Source organism: Cetorhinus maximus, chromosome 3 (assembly GCF_964194155.1).
Source record: "Cetorhinus maximus chromosome 3, sCetMax3.hap1.1, whole genome shotgun sequence".
NCBI classification, from domain to species: domain Eukaryota; kingdom Metazoa; phylum Chordata; class Chondrichthyes; order Lamniformes; family Cetorhinidae; genus Cetorhinus; species Cetorhinus maximus.
The window spans coordinates 40269-57511 of NC_135881.1; the positions used below are offsets into that span (position 1 = coordinate 40269).

At 42.9% G+C, this 17243-nt stretch overlaps 1 protein-coding gene across 1 annotated transcript in view; it reads right to left on the reverse strand.

The window, feature by feature from the left end:
- The window catches only part of macf1b (microtubule actin crosslinking factor 1b), a 383409-nt gene that overhangs the window by 12712 nt on the left and 353454 nt on the right, over window positions 1-17243 (reverse strand). Inside the window, exons 35-36 of the mRNA XM_078534257.1 lie at window positions 8269-8386; window positions 3139-3320 (exon numbers count right to left, since the gene is read on the reverse strand). Coding sequence (XP_078390383.1) covers window positions 3139-3320; window positions 8269-8386 — 300 coding nt within the window. The remainder of the gene's footprint in view (window positions 1-3138; window positions 3321-8268; window positions 8387-17243) is intronic.

The following is a 17243-nucleotide window of genomic DNA, read 5'->3' on the forward strand; positions in this document are numbered from 1 at the left end:
CTGCTGCACCTGCATGCTTAACTTCAGCGACTGGTCACCCAGGTCTCATTGCACATTCCCCTCTCTCAATTTATAGCCATTCAGGTAATAATCTGCCTTCCTTTTTTTTGCTACCAAAATGGATAACCTCACATTTATCCACATTATACTGCATCTGCCATGCATTTTCCCACTCACTCAGCTTGTCCAAATCACACTGAAGCATCTCTGCATCCTCCTCACAGCTCACCCTCCCACCCAGCTTTGTGTCATCTGCAAATTTGGAGATATTACATTTAATTCCCTCATCTAAATCATTAATATATATTGTGAATAGCTGGGGTCCCAGCACCGATCCCTGGGGTACCCCACTAGTCACTGCCTGCCATTCGGAAAAAGACCCATTTATTTCTACTCTTTGTTTCCTGTCTGCCAACCAGTTTTCTATCCATCTCAATACACTACCCCCAATCCCATGCGTTTTAATTTTACATGCCAATCTCTTATGTGGGACTTTGTCGAAAGCCTTCTGAAAGTCCAAATAAACCACATCCACTGGCTCCCCCTCATCAACTCTATTAGTTACATCCTCGAAAGATTCCAGTAGATTTGTCAAGCATGATTTCCCTTTCATAAATCCATGCTGACTCTGTCTGATTCTGCCATTGTTTTCCACGTGCTCAGCTAGTAAATCTTTTATAATGGACTGTGGAATTTTCCCCACTACCAATGTCAGGCTGACTGGTGTTTGGAAATTCCATCAATACCTTCACAGTCACCATTTTTACATTATATCCAACCATAAGCCTCTGCTGGGATTATTTGGAGAGGATATGGCGATACACCCCATCGAATCTGCTCCCATCCGGAGGTGGGCACTGATATCGGCTGCTTACAAGTGCACTTTTATTCATCGATCAGGAAGCCAGGAGCCAGATCGCACATGCTGACACACTGAGTCACCTCCCCCTGCCAGATAACAACATGAAGGTTCCAATTCCCCAGGAACTTGTCTTGGTACTACATTTTTTGGATTCCTCCCCCATCCAGGCCAAACAAATCTGTGATTGGACAAGCCGAGACCCAATTTTAACTCATTTCCAGTAGCAGGTCTTGAATGGATGGTCAGGTGAGCCAAAGTCTGATGACATGAAGCCCTATTTCAAATGCAGATATGACTCACCTGCCAAGGCAGCATATTGCTCTGGGGTGCAAGGGTTATCGTGCCCCCGAGAGGGCGAAGGCCATTACTGGCTGAATTACATTGCGCTCACCCTGTCATTAGCAGGATGAAGATGCTCGAGCGCAGCTATTTGTGGTGGCCAGGGATGGACGTGGGCATTGAAACCCTAGTGAAAAATTGTCGCCAATGCCAGTAGGTAGCTACCGCCCCCCCCCCTCCCTTAGCTCCACTGCACCCCTGGGACTGGCCGGGGCTGCCATGGATGCGTATCCACATCGACTACATGGGGCCCTTCTTGGGCACGATGTTCCCTTCACTAATAGACGCCAAAGTGGATGGATGTCTACGAAGTCCGGTCACCCAACATAGACCGTTTGCGGCAGAGTTTTGCAGTGCATGGGCTACCAGAGGTGCTCGTGTCAGACAACGGGACTGCATTGACCAGCAGGGAGTTCCAGAGGTTTACAACCCTCAACAGAATAACTCATATCAAAACCTCACCTTACCACCCCGCCTTTAATGGTTTGGCTGAGCAGGTGGTCCAAACTTTTAAGTCCGTGATGAAAAAGCTGGACGGGGATTCCATCAGCACCAGATTGTCACGGTTCCTGTTCACATACCGGACAATGCCACACACGAACACCGGTATTGCCTCAGCTAAATTACTAACGAAGAAACATCTCCGCACTCATTTAACTCTTATCAGGCCCGAATTTAGGGGTGGGTGGGTGGAGAGGAACCAAGAGGCTCAGAAGGTTAGACATGATGGTTGTAATCATGAAAGAAAGTTCACGGTGGGAGAGACAGTTCTTGCGAAGAACTTTGTAGGTGGGCCCAATTGGCTATTAGGCAAAGTGCGTACCATGAGTGCCCCTCTCCTATAACGTATTGGTAAAAGGCCAAATAATTAGATGACAGCCGAATCATCCCTGGAGAAGAGAGACAGTCCCACAAGAAAGAATGCCATCATCACTTGCATTTGGGTCTGCACTGCAGGTAGAAGAAATGTCACATGATTTGGAAGTACCAGTGGGGCCTGATGGATCCAAGAGGCTTGAAGACACAAACTTGCCCACTTCCACTGAAGAGCCTGGTGGACAGTTGACCACAGTTGAAGGGGGTCTCAGAAAAACCAGCCGATGTCGTTGAGCTACGACGCCCAAAGTGTCTGAGGAAGCCTCCTGAGAGACTTGACTTATAAATATTTATTCATTTAATAATTCGGATGTTGTGAAGCTTGTCAATTGTACTTTCAAGTAAAGGGGGGGATATGGTAAAGTGGAGTGCTATGTACCTTTAAGAGAATGTAGTTAACTGACCATGTGACTGTATTGACCAATCACTACGCAACGCACGCTTCCTGGGTAACTGTAAGCCTAGAGCTGGAGGTGATTGAAGAAGCACACATGGTGTCAGTGTTCTGTTCTTAGTTCCATTAAACCCCCAGTGTTTGTTCAGTTAATCGGTCTCTCTCTGCCTATATTGTTTCAAGCACCAACTAATGTGTTAATATCAAGGATGCAGCTAGTGTTCGCTGGACAAAGCGAACCTGATAACCTAAAACATAAAACTGGCCTAGCCAGCGATGTCCACATCCCATGAATGAGTTAGAAATAAATCTGTCCTGATATCTCCTTCCATGGCACAGTGTCAAATGTTTGTTTGATAATGTTCTGGAAATGTTTCTCTATGTTCAAAATGCTGAATAAATGCAAGTTGTTGTTCAAGTGAGAGAGGCCGGATGGCATGGAGCATGTAGCCTGTGGTTTTTGAAAGGAAGTTCAGCTGCTCACACTTGTTTTGCACTAGTTTTATACAAATCTGTAACAATGGGAATGCAATTAAGCGGGAAATTCACATGTAATTCCCTCTGATGGACATAGGCTTATTCGAGAGGCTTAACACTAAGAAACTCTCCGTGAGGCTCTGTCAGACTGTTTGATTTTGTTTCAGCAATTGGAGTCAAAGAAATGTACCTTGGTGGGTAGTGGGCTGTTGGGTGCTGAGCTATAGGAGGCCACACTCGAGCTGTTTCGACCGGGAGACCCCTCCTGGGAATGGGGATGTGTCCGATTTCCAGCTGATTTCACTGTGCAAATTCCAAAGCTGTCAGGTGCCAAGTACTTCTCTTTAATTTTAAGATTGGTCCGGCCTTTCACTATTCAAATAGAGAAACATCATTAAAAAACTAATATAATCATCAGAATTAGGATTCATCCATCACTACTCACAAAATAAGAGGTTTGAGAGAGAGACAGAGACACTCACATAAGAACTTACCCAGAGGGAGAGGGATGAGCATCATCATGCTGAATGCTTTTGGAAATGGGCTGGAGGCCTCATAACATGGTGCCTGGAAGACATCGAGAAGGGAGCTGACACCTTCTCATTGCCATTGAACACTCTCAACAGCAGGAACATGAGTGGCTGGCCAATTAAAATAATTAATTGGCCATTCAGTGGCATTGGATGGGGCTCCCATCATGTGGGGAGACCACTTGGTAAACCATGCCAGCCTCAGTGGGTCCCCAGGGTGGGGCTTGGGCAGGTTAACGTTGGTGGTAGGCAATGGGAGCCATCCTAAATGACTGATCCATGGCTGCCTTCACAACTCCGATGCCAGTGCTGGAGGATTCACTCCGCCAATCATCAGGGCCTGCCTGCCCAGGGCACAATTGAAAAAACTTAGCTGGGTTTTGAGGCCACCTTAATTTGGTAGCAAGCCCTTCTTCCTGCAGCTTCAGCACTGGCCACCTCTATCCATGAAGCTGAATGAACTGCCAGCCCTCTGATTGGACCGGCTGCTCTGAGAGGGATTCCCAGCAGCAGCTTTTTAATTGCTGCCTCTCCATCCCCATAGCCCTCAATAGAACATCTAATTTCTTTTGAAACCATTAATCATTTCTGCTTCCACCACCCGTAGGCAGTGACCTCCAGGCCATTGAATTACAAAGAATACCAGCACAGAAGGAGACCATTCAACCCATCAATCTGTGGCTGGCTGACAAGTAGCCACCAAGCCTAATACCACTTTCCAGCTCTTGGTCTGTAATCTTATAACTTATGGCATTTCAAAGGCACATACAAGTCATTTTTAAATGTTCTGAGGGTTTCTACTGCACCATCACTTCAGACACTGAGTTCCAGAACCTCGCCAACATCTGCGTGAAAAAATTCCCTTTGAATCCGCTCTAAACCTCTCACCATAAATTGATCTTCCTTGGTTATGAACCCCTCAATCAAGGGGAATAGGTCCTTCCCCTCCACACTATCTCAAACACGCATAATTTTATACATTTCAATTAAATATCCCCTCAGCCTTCTCTGTTCCAAAGAGATCAATACCAGCCTATCTAAACTCCCCTCATAACTAAAATTCTCTAGTCCAGGTGACATCCAAGTAAATCTCCTCTGTACCCTCTCTAGTTCAAACACATTCTTCTGGAGAGGGTGAACACCCAGAGGTCATGGTCCACTTTGGTATGAACAACATAGGTAGGACAGAGGATTGAGGTCCCGAAAGCATATTTCAGGAATTTAGGAAGGAGATTAAAAAAACAAGAACTCTAGAGCATTAATCTCAGGATTACTCCCAGTGCCACGTGCAAGAGGGCTTTAAACTAACTCGGCAGGGGTGTGGGAGCTTGAAGAAATATTAGAGAGGAATACCAGGTTGCACAAAATACTGGGAGAGACAGATAGCACCAGCATAGAGGATATAGGAATTTAATGGGAAAAACCAGGAGAAGGGAGAAAGTAACAAAATCTAAATCAGGGTTACTATGCATGTATGTGAATGCCCGGAGTATAGTGAATAAGATTGGGGAGTTACAGGTGCAGATTGCCATGTGGAAATATAATGTTGTGGCGATAACAGAGACCTGGCTCAAGGAAGGGCAGAACTGGGTGTTAAATAACCCCAGGTACAAGGTGTTCAGAAGAGATAGGAAAGGAAGGAAAGGAGGAGGGTGGCGGTATTGGTTAAGGAGAGCATTGCAGTGCTGGAGAAAGAGGATGTCCCAGAGGGCTCAAGGACAGAATCTATTTGACTAGAGCTAAGGAACAAAAAGGGAGCAATTACATTGCTTGGTGTGGTCTATGGATCGCCAAATAGTGAGAAGGATGTAGAAGAACAAATCTGCAGTGAAATTACAGAGAGATGCAGGCATTATAGAGCAGTTATAATGGGGCACTTTAATTACCCGAATGTAGACTGGGACAGTGGTAGTGTAAAGGGTGGGGAGGGGCAAAAATCCTAGATTGTGTTCAGGAGAATTTTCTACAGCAGTATGTGTCCAATCCAACAAGAAAAGACGCACTGTTAGACCTGGTTCTTGGAAATGAGGTGGGCCAAGTAGATCAAGTGTCAGTGGGGGAACATTTAGGAGACACTGATCATTGTATTGTACATTTTAGGATGATGATAGAAAAGGACGATAGGCAATCCAGGATAAGAATAATTAACTGGACAAGAGCCGACTTTGATGGGGCAGGAACGGAGCTGGGCTGGACAGACTGGAACGAAAGATTGGCAGGAAAAACTGTAGCTGAACAATGGGCTACCTTCAAAAAAGAATTGGATCGGGCACAGTCAAGGTATATTCCATCGAAAGGGAAAGGCAGGGCAAACAAATCCAGAGCTCCCTGGATGAAAAAGGAGATTGAAATTAGGATAAAGAAGAAAAAGTGTGTTTATGACAGGTGTCCGGTAGAAAATATAATTGAGAACCAAGAGAAATACAGAAGGTTCAGAGAGGAGGTGAAAAAGCATATTAGAGAAGCAAAGAGGGATTATGAGAAAAGTCTGGCAGCCAACATAAAGGGGAATCCCAAAGTCTTCTATAGGCATATAAATAGTAAAAGGGTGGTAAAAGGAGGAGTAGGGCCGATTAGGGACCTAAAAGGGAATTTACACATGGATGAAGGGGCCATGGCTGAGGTATTAAATGAATACTTTGCATCCATCTTTACCAAGGATGTAGATGCTACCCAGGCCATGGTGACAGACGAGGAAACTCTGTCACTAGAAAGGTTCAAAATTGATAAGGAGAAAGTGTTGAATAGACTGTCGGTACTTAACGTTGATAAGGAACTGGGACCGGATGAGATGCATCCAAGGATATTGAAGGAAGTGAGAGTGGAAATTGCAGGGGCACTGGCCATAACCTTTCAGTCTTCCCTAGACTCAGGGGCGGTGCCAGAGGACTGGAGAATTGCAAACATTACACCCTTGTTCAAAAAAGGTTGTCAGGATAAGCCCAGCAATTACAGACCAGTCAGTTTAACTTCAGTGGTGGGCAAGACTCTAGAAACAATTATTCGGGATAGAATTAGTCACATGGAAAAATATGGGTTGATAAGGAAGAGCCGGCCTGGATTTCTAAAGGGGAAATTGTGTTTAACTAACTTGCTGGAGTTGTTTGAAGAGGTAACAGAAAAGGTCGATGAGGGTAATGCTGTTGATGTGGTGTACATGGACTTTCAAAAGGTATTTGACACAGTGCCACACAACAGACTTGAGAGAAAAGTTATTGCTCATAGAATAAAAGGGACAGTAGCAACGTGGATACAAAATTGGCTGAAAAATAGGAAGCAGAGAGTAATGGTCAATGGATTTTTTTCGGGCTGGAGGAAGGTTTGTAGTGGAAACATAGAAACATAGAAACTAGGAGCAGGGGTAGGCAATTCGGCCCTTCGAGCCTGCTCCACCATTCATTATGATCATGGCTGATCATCCAACTCAATAGCCTGCTCCCGCTTTCTCCCCATACCCTTTCATCCCTTTCGCCCCAAGAGCTATATCTAACTCCTTCTTGAAAACATATAATGTTTTGGCCTCAACTACTTTCTGTGGTAGCAAATTCCACAGGCTCACCACTCTCTGGGTGAAGAAATTTCTCCTCATCTCAGTCCTAAATGCTCTACCCCATATCCTCAGATTGTGACCCCGGTTCTGGACTTCCCCACCATCGGGAAAACCCTTCCTGCATCTACCCTGTCTAGTCCTGTTAGAATTTTATAGGTTTCTATGAGATCACCCCTCATTCTTCTGAACTCCAGCAAATATAATCCTAATCGACTCAATCTCTCCTCATATGTCAGTCCCGCCATCCCAGGAATCAGTCGGGTAAACCTTCGCTGCACTGCCTCTGTAGCAAGTACATCCTTCCTCAGAGAAGGAGACCAAAACTGCACACAATATTCCGGGTGTGGTCTCACCAAGGCCCTGTACAATTGCAGCAAGACATCCCTGCTCCTGTACTCGAATCCTCTGGCTCTGAAGGCCAACATACCATTTGCCTTCTTTACCGCCTGCTGTACCTGCATGCTTACCTTCAGCGACTGGTGTACAAGGACACCCAGGTCTCGTTGCACATTCCCCTCTCTCAATTTATAGCCATTCAGGTAATAATCTACATTCCTACGGGAGAGGGGGAGCAGCTCAGTATTGACCATCCTGGGAATGCTACCCACTGAGCCACAGCTGATAGAGTACAGGAGACAAAAAAAACCTGGAATTTGTGGAGAAGGATTTAGATGGTGTCAGAAAAATCACAGAATTGTACAGCACAGAAGGAGGCCATTCTACCCATCATGTCTGCATCAGCTCTCCAAGTGGGCAATTCACTTAGTGCCATTTGCCAGCCTTCATCTTGTAACCATGTACATCCTTCCTTTTCATTTAATAATCTAATTCCCTTTTAAATACTTAAATTGAACCTGCCTCCATCATGGTCTCATGCAGTGCATTCTAAACCTTAACCACTCACTGCAAGAAGCTTTATTTCATATAACTTTTGCTTCTTTTGCCAATCATCTTAAATTTGTGCCCTCTCATTCTTGATCCTTTCACGAGTGGGAACGGTTTCTCCCTATTTACTCTTTCCAGACCCCTCATGATTTTGATCACATTTATCAAATCTCCTCTCAGCCTTCTTTTCTCTAATCTGTCATCATAACTGAAGTCCTCATCCTTGGAACCATTCTTGTCAATGATGTCATGAGGGGTTAGGATTTATCTGGAGAATGGGCCAAATGGTCCTCCTCACCTGTGATTTTAGGATTTTTTCTTAGCATAAATGGTCACATTTGTGACACACACATACCTCTGCAAGGATCATTCTTCACAAGAAATTCATCCAGAGGACTCCATCCTCCTCCAACTCGCACCATCACCATGCTGCGTAGAATCCTCACCATCCTCAGCTGCTGTGAGTCACCAAACTACAAGAAAATGGTGAAGAATTTAGAGAATCAGGAACATCCCATCAAAAGGAGTGAATCCTACAGATTCACAACTCTGTGTGAAGGGCTGTGTTAGGCAACGTAGAGGTTAATTTGCACATAAGTCGGCTCTGCCATTTACATGGATCACGGCTGATGTGAATCTTAATTCTATTTACCTGCCTTTTCTCCATATTCTTTAACACCTGTACCCAACAAAAATCTACCAATCCCAGTTCCTCATTTTTAAATTGATCCCAGAAACCACATTGCAGTGAATATGACTGAAAAACAGAGCATGAGGATAAAATGGAAGTTAACATAAAAGGGGCCACAAAAATCTTCAACAAAAAGGAAAAGCAAAAACTCAGCATGTCAGCAGCATCTGTGGAGAGAAACAAAGTTAACCTTTCAGGTCGATGACCTTAACAGAACAAAAATCTTCTACTGGCATGTGACTAGTTAGCAGGTAGTAAGAGGCAGAGTGGGTCCTATTCGGGACAAAAAGGGCCATACATACTTAGATGTTCAGGGCAAGGCTAGAATACTTCATGAGTTTGCAGAGGAAGATGATGTTGCCAAAATATCGGTAGAAGCGGAGGTGGTGGAAGAAGTGGATGGGGTGAAAGTTGAGAAGCAGGAGGTCCTAGAAAGGCTGGCTATGCTTAGAGTGGATAAGTCACCTGGTCTGGATGACTTACATCCCAGGTTGCTCAAGGGAGTGGGGATGGATACAACACAGGGCCAGCACAGGTTTGTAAAAGGCTTGACTAAACTAATTGATTATCTTTTTTATATTATTTCATGGGATGTGGGCTTCGCTGGCTGGACCAACATTTATTTTCCATTCTGAATTGCCCTTGAGAAGGTGGTGATGAGCTGCCTCCTTGACCCACTGCAGTCCATGTGCTGTTAGGGAGGATGTTCCAGGATTTTGACCCAGCGACAGTGAAGGAACAGCTGATATATTTCCAAGTCAGGATGGTGAGTGGCTCGGAGGGGAACTTCCAGGTGGTGGTGTTCCCATCTATCTGCTGCCCTTGTCCTTCTAGATGGTAGCAGCCGTGGGTTTGGTAGGTGCTAAGGAAGGAGCCCAAAGCTTATCCACAACCCTCAAGTCACATTGTAGTATGAGGAGGGATTGAGGTGACTGGGTCTGTATTCTCTAGAGTTTTGAAAAATGAGAGGTGACCTGATTGAAACTTATAAAATTCGTGCAGGGGGTGACAGGGTGGATGTGGATAAGATGTTTCCCCTGGCTGGTGAGTCTAAGATCAGGGGACAGAATCTCAGGGTAAGGGGTAGACCATTTAAGACTGAGATGATGTCAGGAAGATATAATATTTTTCATAATGTTAATGGAATTTATTTTAGAGTAACAGTGAGGTCTGTGTCTATGGGTCTGTGGGATTTTTAAAGTGGTGAAACTGCAAAAATGGCTGTATCCACGGCTAAAGCATTTTTTGGAAGTAAAATATACATATCCCTGATTGGGTTACAAAAAGTATCTAAGGGTAAGTTAACAGAGTTGGTGGATTGGTTGCAGTTGAGGTTACCTGTAGGGGCAAAGAAAGCAAACATAGTTGAAGCGATAGAGCAACATTTAAAGTTGGAAGTGATACCTGGCATTAGTGAGTCACAGCTGGAGGTGGTGAGACTTCAGTTAGAAATGATGAGGCTTGAATTTGAACAAGGAAAGGGACTGAGAAAACTTGAATTGGAGGCAAAAGAAAAGGAAAAAGAATTGGAAATGAAAAAACTGGAACTAGAGACAGCAGAAAATGACGGGGCAGAGAAAGAAAAAGAAAAGAAACGAGAAAGGGCATTTCATAGGGAGTAAGTAGATAGGCAGGAGAAAAAAGGGAAGCTAGAACTGAAATTCCAGGAATGAGAGAAGGATAAAGAAAGAGAGGCAAAGGAAATAGAGAAGGAATGAGAAAGGCTAGAAATTAAAAAAAAGATCTCAGATTCTGAGGAAAGTTCTGATAATGAAAAAACCTTTAACCTAAAACCCAGTGGGGAGATGTTTAAATTTGTACAAGCTCTTCCAAAGTTTGAGGAAAGAGATGTGGAAGCATTCTTTATTTCATTTGAGAAGATAGCTAAACAGATGAAATGGCCACAGGAAAACTGGACATTGTTGTTACAATCCAGGTTGCTGGTTAGAGCACAAGGTTTATGCTTCACTGTCAGAAGAAATGTCGGTGAACTATGATATGGTAAAAAAAGGCTATGTTGAGTGTTTATGAGTTGGTTCCTGAGGCATACAAACGGAAATTTATGAATATGAGAAAACAGCCCAGGCAAACTTATATTGAATTTGAGAGAGTAAAACAAAGTAATTTCAAACAGTGGATATGGGCATTAAAGATAGAGACAACATATGCAGCTATTAGGGAAGTAATTCTTTTGGAAGAATTGAGATTCAATTCCTTCGGTAGTGAGAACTCGTGTGGAGGAACAGAGGGTTCAAATGGTAAGACAAGCAGCAGAGATAGAATCACAGAATCACACAGTGCAGAAGAGGCCCTTCGGCCCATCGTGTCTGCACCGACATGTGAGAAACACCTGATTTACCTACCTAATCCCATTTACCAGCACTTGGCCCATAGCCTTGAATGTTATGATGTGCCAAGTGCTCACACGAAGTCAGTGTGTTGGAAATTGCAGGGAAAATCTGTTGGGATTATTGGGGTACAGAAAAGTTCTGGAAGTAAAAATACTGTGGGTTCTGAGGTTCAGACAGAAAAAAACCAATGGTTTGTGTACAGGTAAAACAGGAAGAATCAGTGATAGGTAAAGAAGTGGGAATGTGTTCACAATTTACCCAAGAGAATTCTGAGAAGCAGGTTGCAGAAATGTTTAAATATTTTGTAGGTTAAGGAGAAGTCTTTCTATGTGAACAGGATGGAGTAGATAAAGGTGTTAAAATTTTATGAGGCACAGGGGCTAGCCAATCCTTAATGTTGTGGGATAGTGACGTTTGCTGTTCAGTGGGAGTACTGTAGGAGCAGGTGATAATAAGTAGGGTTCATGGAGATGCTAAACCTATTCCATTGAGAAAGTGAATTTAAAGAGTAAGTGGAAAACAGGTGAGGTGATTGTTGGAGTAGTGGAAAATTGCCCATTGCAGTGGTTCAATTTATTCTGGGTGATAATACAGCTGGATCACAGATGTGGGTGATGCCTATGATAGTTGAGCAGCCTGGAGTTGTGTTTTCAAAATAGGTGTTGCAGAGAGAGCATCCTGGATTGTTTTCAGATTGTGTGATGACAAGATCATAGGCTCATAGGTTGAAACAAAAAGAACAGGAAATTCAAAGGCAGAGAGAAGGTGTGAAAGTCCATTTAGCACTGTGTTTGATAACATTGTTCAGGAAGAAAGATTGGAAGACAATGCAGCTGAAACATTTAACTGAAGGAAGTTAGTGGAGTTACAGAAAAAGGATTTGCAAATAAAACAGCTCCTCAGAAATAGAGGCAGAATGTATCCTAGAATGTTATTACCGTAAGGGTAATGATTTAATGAGAAAATGGAGGCCATATCATGTTTCAGCAAATGAAAGCTGGAGGGAGGTACATCAGATTGCAATATATAAAAACAAAAAACTGCGGATGCTGGAAATCCAAAACAAAAACAGAAATACCTGGAAAAAATCAGCAGGTCTGGCAGCGTCGGCGGAGAAGAACAAAGTTGACGTTTCGAGTCCTCATGACCCTTCATGAAGGGCCATGAGGATCGAAATGTCAACTTTGTTCTTCTCTGCCGATGCTGCCAGACCTGCTGAGTTTTTCCAGGTATTTCTGTTTTTGTTTCAGATTGCAATATCATTCGGATACAAAAATGAGATTCTGAAAATTGCACATCAAGTTCCAAAGGGGGCACATTTAAGAATTAGAAAAACACAGGCAAAAATACATTTTTATTGGCCTGGATTGCATAAGGATGTAGTCAAATTCTGTAGAACATGTCACACATGTCAGGTGATAGAGTAACATCAAGCAGTGATTAAGCTGGCACCTTTAATTCCAATTCCAGGATTTGAGGAACCTTTTACCAGGGTCATGATTGATTATGTAGGATCCCTCCCTAAGACTAAAAGTGGAAATCAGTATTTATTGACAATAATGGATGTGTCTGCAAGGTTTTCTGAAGTGATGCCTTTGAGAAATATTACCACAAAGAAATTGTGGAAGAATTGACTAAAGTTTTTATAAGATATGGTTCACCTAAAGAAATACAATCAGATCAGGGTTCAGATTTCATGTCACAGCTGTTTAAGGAAGTAATGAACAGCTTGGGGATAAAACAGTTGAAGTCAACAGCTTACCGCCCTGAGTCATAAGGGGCTTTGGAAAGATGGCATCAAACTTTAAGAAGTATGCTGAGAGCATATAGTCAGGGTTATCCACAGGATTAGGTCAGGGGGATTTCATTCTTGTTATTTGCTATTAGGGACAGTCCTAATGCGTCAATTGATTTTAGTCCTTTTGAACTAGTTTATGGTCATGAGGGAAAAGGACCACTGAAATTGATTCATGGGAAATTGGTGGGTCAAAATTCAGAAACTACTCTCCTGGATTACATATCAAATTTCAGAGAGAGATTAAATAGAGCATGCGAGTTAGCTGGGGAACATTTAAATATATCACAGCAATTGATGATAGTGAAGACAGACAGGAAAGCTACAGCTCAGAGGAGGGGAGAAAGTATTAATTCTGTTACCAGTGCTGGATGACTCATTAAAGGCAAGGTTTAGTGGGTCTTACAGGATTGAAAAGAAGCGGAGTGAGGTAAATTATTTAATAAATGCTCCAGATAGCAGAAAAAAAAATGGAGGGTGTGTCATGAAAATATGCTTAAAAAGTACTTTGACAGGGAAGAGGACCAAGAGGAGGTATTACTGGTGGTAGATAGAGAGAAAGAGGTAAAAATGCAGGATTCTGAAACTGATTTTCCTCTAATAAAATTGGATAATGAGGGGGTATTTGAAAATGTAAATATAATATTGAGTTACCTTCTCAACAAGTGCCAAAGTGATTTGGAGAAACTATTGCAGTCAGACAAATCTACTTGTGAAAACAAGTTGGGGAGGACAAATTTAGCTGCACATGATGTGCCTGATAAGGCAACATTTAACCAGCAAAGTTATCACAAGTACAGAAAGAAATGGAATTCATGCTTCAAAATGATATAATTGAGTCTAGTTGCAGTAACTATTGTGCTGGTACCAAAACCAAATGGAACTCAGACTATGTGTGGAATATTGAAAGGTGAATGCAGTGACAAAAGTGGATTCAAGCCCCATACCACGGTTGGAAGATTGTATTGAGAAAGTGAGACAATCAAAAATTATCACAAAGATTGACTTGTTAAAAGGATATTGGCAGGTACCATTAACGGAGGGAGCAAAGGAGATATTGGCTTTTGTGATGCTAGATGGGCTATATCAATTTAAAGTCATGCTGTTTGGTATGAAAAATGTACTTGCAACATTTCAAAGACTGACAAACAAAGTAATTGCAGGTCTGCGCAATTGTGCTGTTTATATTGATGACTTGATAGTTTTCAGTCAAATGTGGGAGGAGCATTTACAACATCTGGAAGAATTATTTACTCGATTACAAGGAGCTAATTTGGTGATGAACTTGGCTAAAAGTGAATTTGCAAAAGTGCAAGTTACGTATCTAGGCCAGACCATTGGACATGGTAAGGTGGCTCCGAGAGATGTGAAAGTCAAAGCTATTGTGGATTTCCCAGTGCCTACAACAAAATGAGAAGTTTTGAGATTTCTGGGCATGGGTGGGTTTTGCCAGAAATGTGTACCAAATTTTAGCAGCGTGGTTGCTCCATTAACTGAACTATTAAAAAAGAACAAGGAGTTTCAATGGATACAGGAGTGTCAGGAGGCATTTGACAGTTTGAAAACTGTATTAATTCCAACACCAGTTTTGGAAGTACCCAATTACACCAAGCAATTTAACGTGGCCATTGATGCAAGAGATATAGGCCTTGGGGCCATATTGTTACAAAAAGATGACACAGGAATAGAAAAACTGATAGGGCAGGATCTTTAGGTCGGTGAGCGGGGAGCGGGGGATGGGGCCTGCTCGCCGATGCACAAAATGACGCAGGATGACATTGGGCGGAACTCCTGACGTCACCCGGAGTCATCTCCATTTTCAGGTTGGTGGGGGCACAGCCGAATCGGCTGTGTGCCCGCCGACCTGTCAACGGCCTATTGAGGCCATTTAAAAAGTCATTAACCTAATTAATGGGCCTGCCCGTCCAACCTTAAGGTTGGCGGGCAGGCCGGGAGCTCTGGCGGGCTTCAGAAAAAGCATGAAACCTCATCCATGGGTGCAGTGAAGTTTCATTAGGGTTTTAACATTTTTAATAAAGGTTTGAGTTTAAGTGATGGACGTGTCCCAACTTATGTGACAGTGTCACATGAGGGGACATGTCAGGGAAATTTTTAAAACATTTACATTAAAAGTTTTAATTCTGAGCCAATCTCCGAGGCAGCACTTAGCTGGCTGCCGGCTGAGGGAATCCTCCCTGCCCCTGCCCGCACAGGGAGCACATAGCGCTTCCTGGTGGACATCACCATGGGCAGGCCTTAATTGGCCCAACCACGTAAGATGGCGGCATGCCCCCGATTGGGAGTGTCGATCGTAGGCGTGCCCGCCTGGGCCCGCTCCTGCACTTCCCTCCACCCCCACAACGGGGGGGAACTTTCTTCCCATAGGGTATTTTTCACAGAAGTTGAATGTGCAACAGAGAAGATATTCAGTTATCAAAAAGGAAACTTTGCATTTGGTGTTAGCGTTGCAGCATTTTGAGGTTTATGTGGCAAACAATTCATCAGAAACAATTGTTTATACAGACCACCATCCTTTTAAATTTCTGAACAAATTTCAAGACAGAAGTGCAAGGCTATTCAGATGGAGTTTATTACTGCAACCATTTAATCTACAGATTATACATGTGGCTGGACAAGAAAATCTGATTGCAAATGCATTGTCAAGAGTTTGAAGCTTAAAGAGAAAATTGGACATTTAAAACCTGTACGCTGGACTGGAATGATTTCTGTTGATACTAAGGATTTGTATATATATTGTTATGTTAATGCATGCATCTGGTAATGTAATAGTGTAATAAGTTGCCATGAAGCTATTAATGTATATAATATTATTGGAAGTTGTTATTTTTTAAATAGAGATTTAGTCTGTGGGTGTGTCTATGTGTGTCTTAATTGAATTAAAGCCAGCTAGTCTGGGTGCTTTGATGTATAGTAGTTTTGAGATGTAAACAGAGGTAGAGGTACATTGGCATTTTGTTGAATTGAGCATTCAAGAGTGGGAGTGAAATCTTGCACCTAGCTAGGAGACACCAAGCAATGTTTATATTACTAATATAGTTGTTACTATGAAAGGAGTTCAAAGGGCTTGGTGATCCAATGAGAATTTACATTCAAAGGGGAAGGCTGGGTATAACAGAAGGGAGTTTGTGTGTGCAAAGCAGAGGCTTGTAACACCAAAGTAGCTGTAAGCCTACAACTGTCTGCAAAACAACCAAATTGAAAGGAATGTCATTTTGAATTTATAAGGTGAAAATTCTATGGATTGTTGTTGCCTTAATGAAGATTAGTTTGGGAATTTGTTAAAATGCTATGATAGTAGTAATTTGCAGCGATGTGTATGTGTTTAATACCTTGTTGTAAATTAATAAATTTCTCATGTAGTTTGATATAAAAACCTCTCGAGAACTGGTGGTCTTATTCCTGAATTTAGAGCTGCAGCTCAAAGTATACCAATTGAAAATATAGGTTATGACAGTTGTTTAAAGTTTCCCTCTGGGATTTTAAATAACTCAGCCTTTACAAACTGCTGTGTCATAACATAAGTATAGGAGGTAATGTAAGATGGGACCAGAAAATGAAGCCATCTTTGAAAATTATGATGGTTCTTTTTTTTTAATGAAGAGGGGGATGTCAGGAAGATATAATAATTTTCATAGTATTATTGGAATTTATTGTAAAGTAGAGTAACAGTGGGGTTGTGTCTATGGATCTGTGTGTGTGGGGGGAGGGGGGGGGGGGGGGGAGTCTTAATTGAATTAAAGGCAGCTGGTCTGAAGGCTTTTATGTAAGAAAGTGACCTAAGTTTACCTAAGGTAATCATGGTTGAAGATTTAGAATGTGAGGTGTAAAGGGAACATTTGCATTTTTAAATGAACAGAGTAGCATGAATTTAAAAGAGGGGGTGCAATGTTACACCTAGCCAGAAGAAGTTAAGAAGCTGTGCATTTATTTTGCCCAAAGATTACTGGTAAAATTAGTACTATGATGGATTTTTATTATTAGAGAGGTAAAGTCCAAAGACATAGTGAAACAATGGGAATTTGTATTCAAAGGGGAAAATATGTAAAAAGGAGAGAAGGCTGTGTGTAAGGGATGGCATTCTAAGATCTAACAAGTGTGAAAAGCCTCCAGCCTTTGAGCCCGAACTGCTATACGCGTGAACTGAAGTTAAGAAAACTCACTTTGAAATCGACTGTTCAGGGTATTGTGTTACTTTGCCTGGGTCTTTTAAAATTTTCTGCCTGTCGGGCAGGCGGGCCTGACCCAATCTCCGGCGGGCGGGGAGCCGATCCCCGCCGGAGAAATGGGCCTCGCCGCCATTTTTAAGTGGACGGGCCAATTAAGGCCCGCCCAGTGTGACATCCGGCGGGAAGCGCTATGCGCTCCCTATGCGGGTGGGGGTGGGGGGATTCCCCAAAAGGGAGAGTGCACTGTTTCACGCATGCGCATGATAAAGCACACATCTCCCTGAGGCTAAGTGCTGCCTCAGGGAG